This window comes from Pipra filicauda, unplaced genomic scaffold, assembly GCF_003945595.2.
Source record: "Pipra filicauda isolate LSUMZ 115617 unplaced genomic scaffold, ASM394559v2 scaffold19_size4547281_pilon, whole genome shotgun sequence".
NCBI classification, from domain to species: domain Eukaryota; kingdom Metazoa; phylum Chordata; class Aves; order Passeriformes; family Pipridae; genus Pipra; species Pipra filicauda.
In genome coordinates this window covers 439,849-459,189 of record NW_024104309.1, presented here as the reverse complement: position 1 = coordinate 459,189, position 19,341 = coordinate 439,849, and the positions used below count along the sequence as shown (strand labels likewise).

The 19,341-nt window shown below is 39.0% G+C and overlaps 1 protein-coding gene across 4 annotated transcripts in view; it reads right to left on the bottom strand.

The window, feature by feature from the left end:
* Positions 1-256: 256 nt before the first annotated feature.
* The window catches only part of OSBPL9 (oxysterol binding protein like 9), a 59,679-nt gene continuing 40,594 nt past the window's right edge, over positions 257-19,341 (bottom strand). For 2 of the 4 annotated variants that reach the window (XM_027739411.2, XM_027739415.2), the window contains 18 exons: positions 17,970-17,999; positions 17,084-17,134; positions 12,398-12,436; positions 9,444-9,537; positions 8,853-8,954; positions 8,208-8,367; positions 7,381-7,493; positions 7,006-7,124; positions 5,575-5,660; positions 5,154-5,328; positions 4,114-4,198; positions 3,752-3,862; positions 3,310-3,373; positions 3,059-3,199; positions 2,107-2,185; positions 1,638-1,729; positions 1,079-1,214; positions 257-998 (listed from right to left, as the gene is read on the bottom strand). In XM_027739411.2, coding sequence (XP_027595212.1) covers positions 924-998; positions 1,079-1,214; positions 1,638-1,729; positions 2,107-2,185; positions 3,059-3,199; positions 3,310-3,373; positions 3,752-3,862; positions 4,114-4,198; positions 5,154-5,328; positions 5,575-5,660; positions 7,006-7,124; positions 7,381-7,493; positions 8,208-8,367; positions 8,853-8,954; positions 9,444-9,537; positions 12,398-12,436; positions 17,084-17,134; positions 17,970-17,999 — 1,752 coding nt within the window. In that variant the 3' untranslated portion in view covers positions 257-923. The remainder of the gene's footprint in view (positions 999-1,078; positions 1,215-1,637; positions 1,730-2,106; positions 2,186-3,058; positions 3,200-3,309; positions 3,374-3,751; positions 3,863-4,113; positions 4,199-5,153; positions 5,329-5,574; positions 5,661-7,005; positions 7,125-7,380; positions 7,494-8,207; positions 8,368-8,852; positions 8,955-9,443; positions 9,538-12,397; positions 12,437-17,083; positions 17,135-17,969; positions 18,000-19,341) is intronic. The other 2 variants (XR_003544129.2, XM_027739414.2) reach the window with 2 other exon arrangements.

Below are 19,341 nucleotides of genomic sequence, written 5' to 3'. Positions count from 1 at the left end.
TTGCTACATGTAGCTACTTACTCAACCACTATTAACTGCAAGCAAAAGCACAGCAGTGCAGAGGTTCCTGAAGTGCTGGCAAGGCTGGATGTAGAGTCCAGAATAATTCTCCTGTGGATGCTGCAAATTGTGCTCCTTTTGCTTGTTCATTAACTACTTTAAGAAGTAGGTTTAGCTCTAAGAATTATTTCAGTGGGGAAAAAAAATAATACATTTCACATAAATCAATTTATCATGACTCAACTGAAAAACAGTCTTGCTGCAAAGGTTTATTATGAAATAAATAAAAAGTCCATAAGAGAAGTTTGAAAAATCTATTTTATGAAGCTTTAAGATGCATTGGGTAGAATTACCTATGGTTACATTTCAATTTCAAAATAACAAAGTTATTTTGGGCAAGACACTGAAATGCCAAAAGATTTGATTATCATACAGGTGGAAGATAACATTTATGTAGCATTTTCTAACAAACTGTCCCATCAGAGGAATCCTCATATTTACACATTGCAAACATCAGCGAGATTTAAATGATGTCTTGCATTTTGTTTCTTGCTTTTTAAATATGGAGGACCCAGGAATATTATGCAACTGATACCAAAGCCATGGCCTTCACAGTGGTTATACAGTGTCTGTGCTCCACGGCCCAGCCTCTCCCTGCTATGGAAGCATTGGGAGCAGGGCAGGAGCCTGGATACACTGCCAGGATAGCGAGTCCCTGCACGGAGCTGCACAGCCAAGACACTTCCCGTTTAATTAACTGCTTCTCTGCATCAGTAAGTCCAGTATCCCTGAGATAGGAACCACTGCAGCTGGAGGGGTCAGGCTCTCCCATCGGTACGTACGTGATAACTGACGGCTGTCTTGGTATCAGGTGTAAACTTTGCTAAGCCAAGGCTTGAATGTTTTCTGGCTTTAGAACCCACTTAGTGCTTACTGGCAGCAAGTCGTTTCAACAGCGGCTCGTCGTAAACCCAGCACTCTCCATCTTCATGGAATAGCTGGGGAAAAAGGAATAACCACACGTAAGCTTTGCTCGACTCAAGTGCAAAGGAACGAGTGCTGTTGGAATAAAGCTCACCCGTGTTTCCCAGGAGGTCTCGCTCTCCTTCCTGGCCCTGGCCTCGGCTCTCTGCCGCTCCTCAAGCGCGTGCTTTGCAGCCGTGGCCGCGTCGATGTCTCGGATTTTTAAGTTGTAGGTTACATCTTTCCATAAGCTTAGAAAAGAAATTGGAATTGGAGACTGCTTTATAGGGGCAGAGTGCTACAAGTTGTACAAGCATAGCAATGACTAAGAGCCAGTAGTATTTGTTTGAGTCAAGGTAGGTCTCACTTTAGAGAAAGGGCAGAAAAGCCCCCAGTATATATTAAGTGCAGCTGCATTGTTTGCTGGAGTGAGGAGGGCAGGGTGGAGCTCTCTGGACCTCCCTGAACATTTGGTCCTGATAAGGATGTGACTGAGAACTCCAGGTCTCTTCCCCCTTAACTCCCCAGCCTGCCTGTACCTGGCTCTGCTGCAGCAAAGGCTCAGGGAGAGCAGAGCTGGCCCTGCACTGACTGGAGTCAGTGCACCCTTAGTCTGTACTGCAAACTGGATCTAAAATAAAACCTTAATTTGCCCAGTTAACTGAAGTTCTTACCAGCGAGACTCAAAGTCGTCTTGGTCCTCCAATTTCCTTACCTTCTTCTTAATTGTAGGCATTTTCTTGGTATCTATAAAGACAGCATTCTCCTAGAGTGGGAGATGAAAAAAAGAAAAAAAAAAACTATTCAGGTCTTTATCTAGACTTTAAATTTATATATCCTCACACTCTAGTATACTGGTTGGCAGGAAAGACATGAAAAGCAGCAATTCTTTAGATTCTGTTTTCATATAAAAGTCAAGCTTCCTTAAGAATAAATGAACAAAGTAACTTCAGGGCTTTTATCCTGAATTCAGCATTCTTTTGGGCAGCCTCACAGGAGTTCCCAACTATTAATGTTTGTCAAAAAAAACCCCCAAAACCAAAAAAACACAAATGCAACAACCCCCTCCCCCCAAAGCCTTTTAAAGCACAATAATCTGTTTCTGATGAAAAGGGAAAGAACAAAGAAATAAAGCTGTGTTACCCCTGTTGAGTATTTTGCATACATGACCCCATTCCATTCTCCTTCAATGGAGCAGAAGGGTTTCTTGTCATTTGGAGAACTAAAGAGAAACAAACAGTCATTTCTCTGCTGTATTACAGGAACTGAAAGATCCTAAAGGATCAGAACTTTATCCCAGTTGCTGTTCAGTCTGGTTTATAGCAGCCCTTAAAGTGTCCATCACCAGTACAAAAGAGATGAGGGTTCTGGAGCAGTTTGCCATGAATTAATTGGATAAACCTTAACAGGAAGCACTGATAAGGGTAAGTCAGGCCTTGCCCAAAGGCTGGATCTGCATTTGGAGTTAGGAAACTAGTCACAGGCCTTCCAAACAGAATTAGGGTGGTAAGTTTAAGCTTAAAGATGTTTTGCAATCTCAGAGCTGCTTTCCCCAGACCACTGGGAAACCCAGACACCAGTTCTCACGTGGCATCTCTCAGTGTGCCAAAAGTGATTTAAAACCAAGTTATAAACCTCATTGTGTCAGCATCCACTTACTGACATCACAGCACATCTCCAAGTATGATGGGAATCTCCACTGAATTCTCTGCCCTGGGTGCGTGCACAGGGATTGACCAAAATCCACCAGACCACAGGTATCAATAAATATGTCAAAGCCTGCAGCAGAGCTGTGACTGACACTGTGAACAGCAGCACTCCAAGGCTTGCTGCAGTATTGTATTTTTAGGAGAGGTAGTGATGAAGACATTTTTGATAACTCAGGAGAGAAAAGTTCTCTCTGGCAATCAGCTGAGGATGTTTCTGAGCAGGACAAGGCAGCACACAGGCCTGGGCAGGCTTCCTCTCACAAATCTGGCTGGAAAACAGCACCCATGACAGGTGATCATGAGGTAAGTTATTGTGTGTTGTTGTATTCAGTATTCTACACTCCTGACTGTCCTGGAAAAAATGTGATATGAAGAAACCTGCTTACAAAATTTCAGCTGTAACTCTGTGCTTCTTTCCTCCATAAAATGGTTTTGTGTGGAAGACGATGGAAGCGTTATAACCTGTCTTGGAGCAACTAATGCTGCACTCTCCACCAAGTTCTATCCATGGCACAGTGAGAATAGACCTGCAATTATAAGTGTATGTACACAGTTATAAGCTCTCGATTGATAAATATTAAGCATGAAATATCACAAGGCATTAAAAATGAAAACACCCAACAGAGCATTTACTTGCCTTCCATAGCCATTAGGAAAGGTCAAAATATAGTGTTCATCATGATCTAGGCATGTGACACATCCTAGTAGAGAAAAATAAAAATAGATTTCAAAACTATTAAGCAAAACCTCTACAAAACTTTTCATAATGATCTCCTGAAACATGTCATTACAAGCAGGTACCATGGAAAGGAAAGGTGAAGAGCTTTATTTTTCACGAATGCTGAGAATGCCCAGCTTCTGGAGAAGGCAGGGATGGCTGTACTTGTGGGAAAAATTGTGATTTCAGCACACAAGAGTGTGTGGAAGGAATCTGATTCCCAGACACATAAGCTCTAGTTGCATAAATTCAACCATTCCTTACATTTAATATTACTTTAAATAATTTATGTAAATTATTCTATGAAAAATTCTAGTTGCAGAATGTAAATCTCTTCTACTGTAAATTTACACACACATACCTTGGCCTATGTTATGAACCCCAATAGACATTCCTAGGAATTTTGACTTGGTCCATATGTGAGCATTGAACTGTATCCTCTTGCTAAAACACTCCGCGTAAAATGCTGAAACTGAAGGAAAAGGGATTAAAAAACAGCAGCACAAGACATGGATACTATTGTTTCCAAATCATTCATCAGGAAATATCTCCAAGTGCCTCATACATATGTGGCAAGAGAGCCTGCAATTAGTTTTTCAGCAAAACAATTTATAGAGATAACTTTCAGCTTTTAAACCTGGAGAGAAAATGAAAATCTCGGATTTAAACTAAGAGCTGATTTTACTGGATCCACCTCTACTGGCAAAGTCACTGTCAACTTACTTGGAGGATGGTGAGAGACCTGCTCTGCCACAAAGGTTACGTTGCTTTTACTGACCCAAGGGACTGGTCCTTCCGAAACTGGCTCCTGTGGGACAGGACAGAGGATTTCCATCACTGACAGTGCTTACAAAACACTGGATGCTTCCAAGAGAAGTTGCTTCCATGTTTAAAAGCTTCTAAAAATGTATTGCAGTGATTTTAATGTATTTGTCAGTTTGCTGATGGGGAATAACCCCTTAGTCCTGAAACTATGATGCTTTCTAAAGAACAGTGTTTCTATTCTCTTGTTTTTAAGTATAAATGTATTTATTTGTCCTCAAATAAAACAGTTAAACTGACTCATGTATAAACCTAATTACAAAATAATATTTAAATGGCAGAAAAAGTTTTCATTTTTGCTTCTGAGATAGTGTGATCTGCATATTAATAATGATCAGATTGTATGTACCACAAAACCATAAAGCAACATTCATTTCCTGTGGCAAAGAATGCAAAGTGTAATTCACGGTTAGAAGCAATGGAAGCACAAATACAACACTGCCTTTATGCCAGGAAATTGGAGTGCAAACATTCACCTCAGAAATCAGAAAGATTTGAGCAAATAAATCGGTGGGAAGCAAATTAAATGGAAAAAAATACATGGTTTACATCTGAACAATCACATAGTTAATTAGATATACTACACTGAAGTTACATGAAGTATCTCACAACAGCACTTCCCACATCATCATTTACAACTTCCCAAGGTGAGAAAAGCCTAAATGAGGAGCCAAAAAAGAAAAACAACAACAAAAAAACCACCAGGCTGCATTGATTTAAAAAATAAAATTAAAGAAAAAAAAATCAGAACTTTGGAAAGAAAGGAATTTGCAATCAGTGCTATGGAACACCTCAGGAAAAAAGAATATTTTCAACATTTAAGTTTTGTTGATTTACCACTTAAAACACAGCACAGGCCATTTCAGTGAGGAAGTTAACAAAGCTTTGGGATTTGCCCATGTGCATTCTAGGCACCACAAAACATACCACGAGGAACTAACCATGTCATCTTCACCTTCGGAGCCTGGCAACACCCAGTGACATCGGAAGATCTCGCCCAGAATGGGATTGTAAGGCTTTTTAGCAACTGACCCTTTTCTTCCTGCATGAAAAGCTGAGAGGTACCATTTAACCACCTGAACCATCCGCTCCTTTGGGTCCTTCTGGTCACTGATGCTACACAGGCCAAAGAGAGAGAAAAGAAGGACATGCAAAATGAAACAGAAGCAGCTACTTTGGAAACAGGAAAGCTTTCTGGATGCTTGGCTGTTTCACAACCAGGAGTTTGCCTGCTTTGACCATTTTTCAAGTTTATATCAAAACCCAAGCAATATTCTTCAAAACTACCAACTTACTTCGACAGCCCACAGGGGCCATAAACAATATCAGAACCAGTTAATGCTTTACTTAAAAGTCAAATACCTGACAAACAAGTCCGGGTGTGCAAAGAAGTCAGCATACATTTCCAACAGGGACCTTCTTTCCAGAATAAAAGTTGGAAGAACAACCTGAGTGAAGAAAAACAAGTCTTACAGGTGAAGGTATTTGAACATCCTGCACACCAGCCAACTGTACTGACTGTAAATAGCAAACAGCCCCCACGGCTCTGTGTGCCCTAAGCTGATTGTGAGCTCAAGCTTAGCAATGAGTTCTGACATATGCAGGTCAGTTGGCATCTTCTGCAGAACCCAAGATTTAAGAGGAACTGTTGTTTTACATGTATTCTAGTCCCACTTAGAGCACATCCTATGTGGCTGAGCTTATCAAAAGCTGTTCTTAATTACAGTCTCACCGATTATTTAATGTCATCTACATGTCCACTGTCAATTTTCAGTTACAGTCAGAATCTCATTCATGCAGTCACATCCTGTTATGTGTCTCTATCAAGATGAAGGTTAATCTCTTCCCTACTGCCTCCCAAATGCACGGCAGGTTCCATTCCTGTGGATCTGCTGCCTGCCTCACTGCTGATTGCTGTTGCTGACAAGGTCCGTGTTCATGATGCTTCTCGGCAGCTTGAGATCAGTAATTTTCAGTTATTCCAGGAATTCCCAAAACAGACACAATTTGGATCAACTCCTATTCAGAACTGCCAGAAACTTGCTGCAGTTTGCTTGTGAGCTGCTGGCTGTTTCCCCAGAAAAGTTTTATCTTTTTATCATCTACTGTTGTGTTCCACACTGGACAGTTCAAGTCATCATCCCCTTAAGGAAACTAATGAGAGAACTGATCTCTCCCACCCTTTTTCAGCCAGGAATTGTTTAAATTTAACCAAGCTGCCTAGAAAGACCAGGACATCCAGAATGCTGTTCATTCAGCCTTCAGACAGACACTAGCATGAATCTCATTGATGAAAAATCCAACCCTTTACTTGCCAGATCTACATGTAGCCTTTCAAAAGACAAAGGCAACTTATTTACTCATGAAGATCCCAATTAAGCAAAGCATTTCACTATATGGTTGCTTCCCCCTTCTCTTTATGCTTTATTGAATGTCACCATACTCTGGGATCTTGTAGATCTGTGTTCTAGGAAGCTAAAGGCAAGAGTAACATTACTACTGCACACAGCATTCCTCTTATCCCAGCTTCAGAGGCACTCCAAGAATTAGGTTCAAAGAGAAACTGCCACTTTCCATAGCAAACTACTTTCCCAAACAGATTTTAACAGCTGGATATATTTATTCTGCATTTATTTCTCCCCTTCCAGTAAGAACTTGAATTGAAAAATACCACGCTAAAGACATCACAGCTTAACTAACTCTTAGAACAAATATGCAGTTAAATTGTTATGTAACAATGAACTGATTTGGTTTACTCCCCCTCTCTTTCCCATGAACACCCAGCCAGTTTACCTTGGTTAGATCCATCCCCAGTCTAACTTGTGACAGGAGATGCATGATAACACTCTTGTGTTCTTCCACCGACTCTCCTTCCCCATCATCCTCTCGGTCATCGGGAGGATCGAAGAGATCTAGAAAGAACAAATTGCTTTTGTTCCTCTCTAAACCTTCAAAGACAGACTGTATTTAATTAGCACACATACAGCCGTCAAAAACTAAGGCTTTTAAATCCTACAATTCATCAATCTTCCATTAGCAAAGAATCAGTAGATAAATCATTTCCCTAAGTACCTTGTCACACGTATATGATCATTCATATATTGACAGAGCTCACACACAGATGAACAGTCAGTATCTCCTCTCTGGAAGTTCACACAGGCCACTCACCAGTATCATTGGTGCCGTTGGACATGGAAGAATTGAGGGACTCTGTGGTGTCTGGACGTTTCATGCTGCTGCCTGTGCTGCTCCGAGTCAGGACTGCAGCAGGCCCTGAAGATCTAAGAAAGAGTAATACATTCTCACAATTCATAATTAACTAATTCAGACCAAATTATTATGATTTGAAATTCATAGACAAGGACTTTAGCAACAGACATTAATATATGTGCAGTGACAGACATTAATACGTGTGCTGCATGCTAATGCACAGAAACCTTAGAATGGACTGTAGCTGAAGGACTGGGAAAGCCTTCAGCCTCAGCTAACAACACCTGAAGGCAGAAAACAGCTGACTAATGCCTCTTTGAAATGTGTACCATCTCTTAAAATTAGTTTTCCAATTCATAGAAGAAGAAGAGTAAACAGAGATTTTTAAGGACAGGGCATCACCTTCAAAAATGTTCTTTACTGAATGTGAGGGGGAATTGGCCATTTACCAAGGGCTGCACCAAACACAGGTGAAATGCATCTGGTCTCAGATTACAGCTCTGAGCTGGTGGCTTCCCGAATTTGGTTTGTGTTAGAGTTTGTCAATATTTATACCTGATGGAATGGGAAGGAGCAGAGGAGAAAACTGCTTCCCTCACAGACATCTGTCTGTGGCTGAGGGAGGGGGTACTCTCACTGTTACACAAAGTGGCTTTTTTGCCTCCCTTTTATTTTTTTAAAGTCAGTTGGGGTTAATTGCTTATTTAGCTTCTACAAGCAGACAAGCCCTGCCCTTGTAGATAAAAACTGCTTTCAGCACACACTGCACACAGTCAGCTACTTACTCCAGACATCGCTTTGGGGAAGAACTGCTCTGGTAGAATTCATCAGCATCATAGAACTCATCCTCACTGCTTGAATAAGAAAAATCTGGGACTGTATTTGGAGATAGGTTGACATGGCTTGGAGAGGTGAGACTGCTGCTTGGTGCTGATTGCCCACTTCCTGTGGAGTATTAAAAATTACAAACTTAACACAAATTCTTTCAAAATCCACCAGCTGTAACTTACAAATAGGATTGTTCAAATCAATAATAACTGATGTGAAGTCAGAAAAGGAACTTAAAAAATTAGAAGCAATAATTATCACGTTCATACTGAGTTACACTTAACAGATAACAAAAGAAAGGTCACAAGGCAAATGAACAGCACAAAACACCAGTAAAGTTTAAAGACATTTAATTACTTGCCCTAATTACTGCAAGATTGCAGTGCTGGAGACATGACAGGAAGCTGGTAATACTCATATGTATTGTGTGTACATGGCAGGGAGAAAGAGCAGGATAACTGATTTTAACACAACACTGCAATAGGTGTTGTTTAAAAGCAAGATGCAGGCCAACAAAAAGTTGTCTTAATAACTAATTACAGGCAGTACATATTCAGGGGTTGTTTTTTGTAATTCAATAAGACAGTTACACAGAACTGTACCTGTACTATTTGGTGTCGGAGTCTGATTTCCAAGAGATGCTACTACAGGTCCCACTGGCAAAGAGGAGGGTCGCTGCTCTGACTTGCACAGCTGAGCAGGTTCTAGGGGACAGTTTGATATGTTAAACCCAAAATTCAGGAGGAGATTCCACGTTATTTCGCCTCACCTCCAAAAATTAAATTCTTTTCTATAAAAGCCATTCAGACAGAAAAATATGTGTTTCCATCACTTTTATCTTGCTCCTGTTTTTATTAGAAAATGTGGCATTTAAAAAAAAAAGCAGTTATTTAGCTAAAATCATTTATATTTCTGAAAAGTATTGTTTCATTTATTCTAAAAGAGTGTTTTAGAACTGTAACTCAGAGCAAGCAAAAGACATCAGCTTATCCACAGAACCAGAGGCAGATCTACCTGATGGCCGAGGAAGCTCCGTGTCCCTCCCGCTCCTTCCCCTTCCTCTGCCCCACTGAGGTGACTGTGCAGCACTAAGTGCCTGTGTCACACAGGACCTGTCCCCTCTCTGTCTGGGTTGTAGTTACACCTGCTCTGCTCAGAAATGTTTGTCCTGGGGTTGTTCCTGCCCCCCTTACCCGGAGGTATGACCGCTTGGGAAGGCATCGCGCTGATCCCCGACGGCTCCAAGGGACTGGGCTGATAAACGGCGTCCACGGGGTTGATGGTGCTCTGAGGCAACAGAAAGAAAAGCACCTTTTTTTTTCCCCCCCTCAATTAAAACAAAGCACAAACAGCAAGAACATTGTGAGCACAAGAAATGCCCAAATGCAAGAATAGCGAATTCCTGAGAGAGAGAGCAAAACAAAAATTGACAGTTGAGGACATGAGATTCTTCACACAGATTTGACACTGAATTGAGCTTGCTACAGATTTGAAGCATCCTATAAAGAATTCTTGTTTCAAGTTCTAGCTTCTGGTATGCCTTCCAATGGCCATTATTAATAAATATTGCATGCAAAGAGTGGAAAGTTGGATGCAAATTATCTGGCAAAAATTAGGACAGGTAATCTGCATTCTTAAAACAATATTTTTCCCCCAAAATTAATTTGTCCAGACCACAGTAATTCAGCCCATAAATCAAAACAAGAATCATCAGCATGTTTACAGCCATGAAATGGCTTTGTTGCCAAAATTCTTCCCAAAGCAAGCTCAGAGTGTTCAGTGCAGCTCTGCAGAGGACATTTCAATTCATTTCTGAATGTGAGTACTTGGAAAATGAAGCACCAGGTCAACTCAACACTCAAAAGTCACTGACTTCAGTGTATGGTCTGGGGTTTTATTCAATGAACCCCTTGGAAATCTAAACTGTGGCATCTTTTAATCCATCATCTAAGCATTGTTTGTTATATATGTTTACACACAACAACCAGAACATCTGGGTTGTTAACTGCACAAAAGGAACATAAAACCCTTTTCCAAAAATCTTGCAGTTTAAAACCCTCCATCTATGTCAGAACTGTGAAAACCTCTGCCTCAATTTGCTAGGAAATTTAGTCTGTATGTTTATCTCTATCCTCTTTTTCAAATCAATATTTAAAACAGAAGAGCATCTGCAACTGTTCTTTCCTCCTTTTAGTCTTCAATTTCTATTTGCACTCAAACCGAGGGAAATGGGCTCATTTTAACCTTCCTCCTGCCTTTCCTACAAAAGGCAGACTTCATTCGTTCTTGCCTCCTTTCCTGGTTAACTGTAATTCTGAACTTCATCCTACATTTGGACAATGCTCCCAGACACATGGTGTGATTTTTGGGGCTGTCCTGTGCAGAGCCAGGAGTTGGGACTCGATGATCCTTGTGAGTCCCTTCCAACTCAGGATATTCTATGATTCTAAAAGTCAGTGACGAGTTTTATTATTTTTTTTATAGCATGGGATTTATTTAATTGAAAACAAACCTATTATTCCCTGTTTATCTCTACAAAAAGCTCCATTAAAAAAAGGCATAAAAATAGCTTTCTACATTTTCACTGGTGTTACTAACCAATATACAAACAATCCTGTACATATACTGATACGCCATTGTATTCCAGCATAAAATCAATGTCACTTAAACATTACTTCACCTGCTTGTGGAATTATGCATGCAACAAAGGTCCCTGTCCCACAGAGTTCATAGTTTAAAACCACGATCACATCTTCAGAGTTAAGACTCAAAAATCAAGATTGTTCTATGATACACAGGATGCTATTGCTATCTCTGCCTCCCTTACTTTTGAGGGAAACTAATCCATATTATACAGAACACTGGTGTGACAAAGGAAAGAAAGAACCAAGTAACACTGATTTTGTGTGCAGGATTGTAACTTTATCCTTAACAATTCCCCGTACTGCAACATGAACTGGAATTTCTTGTTGGATATTTTGTGGGAAGCCTTCATGGGTTAGAAGCAGATGAAGGCAGACCTGAAAGTTTCCTACTCTGAGTTTAATAACAGCTTAACAACCACACAGAAACAAGACTGTCATCTCACCACAGTGTCAAACATTGATCATGTTTCTGCCTAAGTTTCAAGTGAAATCCTGACCTTTAGCCCAAGCTCACATTGACCTCAACAGCATTGAAATTTTAGTCTTCACCATCACTGATGCATCAGTTAATATATTCTTACAGAAATATTTTTTTTTCTCCCCATAATACAACCCACAGATAATGATATTAGTGGCTAATCAAATTCAGACTATATTAAGTTGCAATATCTGTATGAAATTTCTGACCTGCATAAGTTCTCTTTTCCAGGGCACATCACAGAACCTATGCCATTACACTAAGACCTGAATTTTGGGACTACCCACAGAGTAAGTAGGTAATCACCTTATTTACAATAAGCATGAAACCAAAATATATATGTGCATCTTTACTTCAAAGTTCATACCAGAAAACCCTGCTAAAGCTGTTTGTAATGGAAAGACATATAAAGCCTGGGAATTCCTGTCAGCTGTAATGAAAACACACTGATTATTTTAGAGTTATGTTTTACTGAAACCAATCTCCTATTAAAAGTATCTGAAATGTACTCAAGTGACAAAAAGAGAATGAAGGAAATCACATGTGACCAAAATCAAAAATGACAGAAGTTACAGTAAAAATGCAGTTCTATTGAAGAACAAACACTGCTTAGACAGACAAAACACAACTCTGCATCAAAGGAGCAGCACTGTAGAAAAGACAAACTACTTGAAGCACACGGAGAACACATCTATTTCCTACACAAAGATACTTCAGATGGAACACAAAACTATTTCTATCTCAGAAATTCCCTTTCATCTCTTCACATGGCAGATTTTTATCTAAGTGTTCAGTCACAACACTGCCATTTAAGACGTTCCATATACAACTGACCACTCTATTTTCTAAAGACAAGGGTGTTAGCCAACCTCAGGAGCTAAGGACTCAACAGGAATTTTAACAAGACACTTGAAGCAGTAAATCAGAGAAAGGAAGAAGCATGTTGCAAAGTGAGTGGAAATTCAGGTCTCTGTTCACATGTTCTGCAGAATTAAAGGGAGATAGAGATTAGATTTAAACTTACTATAAGTCCATCTGCGTGCTTCTCCTCATTATTTTGGTCCTTAAGGAAAAAATGTTAAAAATATCAACATAACAATCTTGCATGACTTATCAGTTCTGTGTTAAGCGAGAACAGTGAGTTTCTCTCAGGAATGTTTACATTTTCAGCCATAAAATGTTCCTCATCATGTGATCGAGTAACTAAACTTCAAAGACACAATTCACATAGTCCCTGCACCTCTGAAGATCAGCATTTTCTGAGGGCTTGTCCACAGAAATACCCATTCTCCACTGCAGAGCACAATTATGCTTTACAACGTGGGTTCTTCCCAAATAGGTAAAAGCTCTCTCAAATATGGTCTGCAGCACCAATGAGTCCCTGAAACATGAAGTTCTGTTGCTGTGATTGGGACACAGATCAAGTTTTCAAAGCACTTCTTGCTTTAGAAAGGCAGATCTGCCCTTCTCAGTTAAAAGCTTTTAACTTTTGATTTTTGGCATCCACCAGATTTTAAAATATTAGATTACTTAAAATCCCCAATTTTGGTTGTTTTTTTTTTTTGCCTAGAAGCATATGTGAAAGAGCAGGCAATGTATGGAAAACACCTGTCATCAGGGGAAATGACATAAGCAGCAGCCAAGTTAATGCCAATCTACAACCAGCATAGTTTTAACACTGTACCAGTAACAGGATAAATTTTACTGAACACTAAGCCAAGTCTCTTCCCTCCTGCTGCAAAGGTCATATTAGTAAGTGTATCAATCCATAACTTTGCCCAGTGTAAATCTTAAGACTTGTCTGCAGAGTATTTCCCTGGATTTCCAGTTGCTAGAGATAAGAGGAATAAGAGAAAAAAAAAAAAGCTGTAAACAGTATTAAGAAATTTGGCACATACTTGTGTTTTGATACTTAATACATTATTTCTTAGCTTATATAGTTGGCTCTATATAAGGCTGTTCAAATTCCATGTCTGCTAGTTGACATCTCTTAAGGAAGGCTTCACATGATAAAAACGACACCATGGGCAAAGAGTTCCACTGGGTTGCAAATTTACAAACAAACAAGGAAGAATAACACTGGATTCAAAACAGGGGTTTTTTTCCAACACATAAAATTTCCATGTTGTGTTATCAATCTCTAAGACCTACAAAATAAACCACTAAGATGCTGCACTGGTACTGACACTTGCTACCCCATCTCAGTAATGCACCATCTGCAGTATGAAAAAGGTAAGGAAGGCAGAGATGCCACAAAATTAGGCAGGCAAGGCTGCCAGAAACGATGGAGTGAGAAAGAGAAGGCACAGATGCCAAACTAAACATCTAAATTATAGAAGCTGCTTCATAAAACACATATATTTCTAAGACTGAGGTTTACCACATCACTGGCAGACCATTACATGTATTTTACAGCACACATCAGCCAAGCTGGACACCTCCAACTGCCATACACACAAAGGGGACAACACAGGGCAAATACTCCACCTGTCCATCCCACTTGGGTTATTTTGATTGCTCTTTGATAAGCAATGTATGTATTATAACATATTCCTAATTGGCTGGTATTTATATCATTACTTTGAAAATGTCATGAGTCACCTCAGTACCAGTGGCATGATCACACACTTGGTTCATCAGTAAGTTTGATGAAAATTTAACTGTTCAAATCCTAAGGGAGGTTTGTTTTAAAGTCCATGAAACATCAACACACAATTAAAAAGAAGAAACAAAACAAAACTCAAACCACAAAAAATCCAGCTTTGCCCCAATATACCAAAATCATCCAAACGATAAATGGCTGCATGTTTGGAATAGAGAAGTGTTCTGAGTATATAGAGAAGTGGTAACAATATCAAGGTACACAGACAACCATAAGGTAATTGTCAAATCTGTCTCCTAACGAGAAAGGCGCTGTAGAAGTAAAAATGGGGTGCAGGGTGGTGTTAATATGATTTACTTTCACAGTGAAAGTCAGCAGCCATACTCGCTTTATACTTTGAGGAAAAAACTGCAGAATCTTAAAAGGTTCAATACTGAAGAACAGAAAGCTATCAGTCAGGCACAATACATTTGTACATACAGAAAGCATCATAGACACACAGCTTGCAAAACTGTAAAAAACCCCAAACCAAACACCCCTGCATTATAAATTTTCTACAGCAGTAGGAAATCAGGATAACAACAGAGTTTATAGATAAGGTGGGAGGGAATGACAACAGAATTGCCATATAGTCAACAAGTAAAGTAGCCTGAGAGAGAGAAGAATGTGAAGAGATGAAGCAGAAAAAAGGTTATTAAAGTAGTTGGAGAATTTATAAAGGGTGTTTTTCACTGTATGTGGATTGAAATAGAAAATGAAATAAAATTTAGCTATTTAGCAATGTGTGACTTTGCAAAATGTAAAACTGCTTAAAAGTTTCTGCCCAAACTGTGGGCAATTGAGATAAAATAGCTTAGAGAATAGGGAAGGTTTTTTAGCACTTAGAGAGGGGTGGGGAACCTGAAACTGCTTGAAATCATAAAACTTCATGTTACTACTCTATAATGGTAAGAATAGGAGGTAAAACTAAATGTCTATTTAGATAAGGCAGACTGCAAAAGAGTGTGTGTAAAGATAATTTTAAACTTGCTACTTTCAAACTGTATAAAAAGCTATGGTATTTCTTGGCTCAGGGGAGTGCACTGGGGAGAACACCTGCCCCTTTGCATTCCCCGGCCATAATAAAAGTGCTTTTCAGATTGTCCAAAGGTTTCTTTGAATCACGATCAGCATCTTCCAATAAGCTGTGCATAAGCCACCCATTTAAACCACCTTCTCTTCAACAGCTCCACAAGAGCTTTAGACATGGATTGGCAAAACCCCAAACAATAAACCCCTACTCCTTATTGGATAAGCTCATCTATTTACACTGGTTAATATTTACTGGTGCTGAAAGGAGGACTTCAAGGTCTCCTTTAGTGTAATAGAAAGCAAGTGTTAGCACCTCTGGGGGACCCAAACTCCAGCTACCTTTATACTTACATTGCGGTTGGAGCAGTAAAGTACTGAACCTGATCTAAAATAACTACATCTGCCAGTCCCAGTTTTGTCCATTATCAGCAAACCACCTAAACAACTTCAAAATACACTTGGCATCAGTGCAAGACAAGCAGCCATATCTGTCTATCCCCTAATAAACTTAAACATAGCAGAAATAGGATTTGATATTCAACAGAAAAAAGAAAGCTAACACAGCCACCTATTACCAGCTCTGATGAAGAACCTGACAAGCAGATTATAATTCTGCACTTTCACTTTTGCTATTTACATAGCAGAGCTTTTTAAAGAAAGAGTAAAATTTCATAGGAATTAAACCCTTGTGAAAGTAAGAACTATTAAACTGATTTATATAGTAATTCACGAAAAATGAGCAAGTAATTTGTTGCACACAGTTTCTCCAACAGCTACTTCAATGTAGCAGGTCACACACAGCTGTCTAAGAAAATTAGCATATTACAATTGACTCCATCAAATCCCTGAAGAACAACACATAGTCTATTGGATTCATTGTGCTAAAAGACTTTTAAATATACTCAGTACTAAATAACAGCAAATTATGAAGTACTGACAAGGCTTTTCTTGCTGCCATTACAGTGAAGGATTTAAGTAGTATCACTGCATGTTAAATAAACCGTTCTAGTTCTAAATTCATGTGGCACAAAACTATTTCTGTGTGCCTACTACTTGTAAAATATTTTTGGTTTTGTACAAACCTGTTAACAAACATTTTCTTCAGAATTTCTAAATTACTAATATGAAATTTGAATTTCACAAAACAGGCACCGATCCTTTTAGTGAAAGATTCTAAATAATTCAATTTTCACTGTGCTCAAAATTTTGTAAAACATATCTGGCATCCTGAATGAAGACAAACAGCAGCATTGCTTTTGAAAGCTACAAAAAACAGTTGATCTAGACTACATGAAGAGCCCATGCTTATCTCTGGATAAATCAGAATGTGTTCTGATTAAATCAGCCTGAAATTCTGAAAGTACCATAAATTAATTTCTTTGCAAAATACCATCTCCCTTCATTTTGGTCACGAGATATAAATAATCAGCTCAGAATTAACATATCCTAAATATAGTATGCTAAATCTGCAAGGGCAGAACTTGACAAAAACAGTAAATCCAAATCTCACTAAATTTTAAAAACTAACAAAACATTTAGGTGAAAAGTGTTCAGTGCATTACCCATATTGCATTCTCAAATAATATAATCTTACTTCAAGAAGTTCCAACATCATCATGAACTTCAGACCTATGACAAACCTTTCCAAACCAGTTTAGATGGTTTACATTATGTTTTTTATTTGTTAGCCACATTCTTAAAATGAAGCAGAAAGAAGAGTTTTCTTAAGTTTCTATTCTGTCACCCTTATGTTTGTCTGAGTTCTTCTTTAGTTTAACAGCAAACTGCAAAAAAAAGTTTATCTGAGAGAACATGTCCCCAACACAACTGCTACCACAAGCATTAACAGGACTGTCTGCTATGGAATTCAGTATTTCAGAAAGTTCATTAAAATACTAGGATAAATCAACTTATACTGGGGGTTTTAAATATATATTTATCTCCTGGATCATATAGAATGCACTTTTAGATTTCAATTGCTTTCAAACAGATTAATGCTGTATAATTAAAATTCAAAATAGTTTACAGTGTACTTACTTTAGCAATCTGTAGCAACACAATGCAGTGTTTTATTGATTCTACCATGCTCTAGGAAAACAAAAATAACAGGAAAAAAAACTTGTATTACTACTCCTCAACATTTTGTTATTGGTTATATTAGCTGAAATACTGGGTGAGAACTAAATGGACACTCACTTCTGTAGAACCCTTCCCCTTTTTTTCCCCAGATACAAAACCACAGCAGCAGAAAACTGAAGTTTCCAAAGGCCACACACAGCCCAGGCTGTCAGGGTGAAATGGAAGTCAGCCCCAGACTTTCAGAGCCCTGCAGGCAGGTAAACTGTCCTGGGGAGAGAGGCCGAGAGAGCCGGGCTGGCTTAATCTGGAGAGGAAAAGGCCCGGGGAGACCTTATCCATGGACATCAGTATCTGACTGGGTGGCAGGTGAAAGGAAGACAGAACAAGACCCTTCTCAGTGGTGCCCACTGACAGGACAACAGGCAATGGCCACAAATAGAAATACAGGAAAATCACCTTAAACAGAAGGAAACATCTTTTTTTTTTTCCTTTAGGGATGATCAAACACTAGAACAGGTTGTCCACAGAGGTTCTAAGAGCCTCCATCCTTGGAGCTACTCAAAACCCAACTAGATTTGGTCCTGGGCAACCAGCCGATGGTGCTCCATGTATAGGGTTGGACTAAGACCTTCAGAGGTCCCTTCCAACCTCAATTATTCCATGATTCTAAAGTGCTGGACATAAATCTGAATACAGCACCAGAATCATGCTGCCTCTGCCACCACACTGTTGGACCTAACACGGGTTCCCACTTTTCTGTAAAAAAGCTTAAAAAACTTTTCCAAGAAAACAAGGTGAATTTCAGAATCTATATATAATAGTTATAAAAATTAAAGAAACTTACACTAGTTGTTTCTTTGAGACCTTCAATTTTCTGTAAAATAAAAATCAAAATAGTGTGGTTAAAGAAAGTATTTCCAGCATCTGGTTTGACCTAAATACTGTATAAACACAATATTTTAATCTTATATTGGGGGAGGGGAAAAAGCCCTTAACCAACCTGTTAAAGAGTATTTCCATATATAGACACAATTTTCGAGACAAGACAGAAGTCAAACTGATAATTAAAGCTTAAAGATGACAAGGCTAGGAATTTCTAAGCAGTGACATTATACACATTTACCCATTAAAGTCTACACTTCCTTTTTGCATAACATCAACAAAAATGAAATGCAGCATAAAGATTCTCTCTAAATTCAGTTTGTATCCTTATAAAGTGTACTGCATGGTGGCATATTTAACAGTATTACATGACATGACCATCATTCAAGTCCACTAAACATATGCAGTTAAGCACAGTTTAAAACAAATCACAGAAAATAACAGTGCATACGTGTTCTTGTTCTTTCTAAGCCTCCAGTAAAAGTGCATCTGGAAATCTGCCTACTTAATTTTATCTAGAAACACTGGTTCATAAATATTTCCTGTGCGGAACTGCACTTCAGGCATGCAAAAGGCATCTGCATGCCACTCTACACATCAGTGTGACCTGTTTCAGGAGCAGATGCATCCTGTTGATGTCCTTGGCTCTGTCTGCAGAAGGCAAAATTATTAAATTGGACTCAGCACTGAACCTCTATTAATGCAATTCCAGGACCTCTTTGTTTTGATTAACACAAGTGTCTCATGTGATTTGAGTCACAAACTTCTGGATTCTTGAATAATCAAAGTGTGTAAAGGAATCTTTTCCCTCACTGGGCATTGTAAGCCAAATTCTACACCATAAGAGAGCAACATACACCTAAAAACCTACAGGCATTAACAGTCCCAATCTGTGGATTAAAAAGAAAATGCAGTGACATTCTCCCAGCCAATACCCGGGGGAAATTTTTCAGTTATGCTCTGTTCTCAATCTTCTCAGAAAATGCTGCACATTTTCCTCAGGATTAATTGGCTAGAGGTGGCCAAACAGCACCCAGCCTCAGACTTCCCCACTGGAAAGACTGGACCATGCTGATCCAGGAAACTGCATATCAGGGATGTCACATCCCAAAGTTATATTCTATTTACTCCTGCTGCTAGCAGAACATGCCAACGGCTAAAAATCCCTTTGCTTTTGTTTTTCATGTCTCTACTATACTTCCAGTCGAAATTTTATGAACATATATTGAAAAAAAGCATTTTAAATATGACAGCAGTGAAGTTTTGAGCCTTTTAGCACCAAAATAGAATAGGCAAGGTACCCAAGCACACAGATCTTCTCAGATGAAAGATGA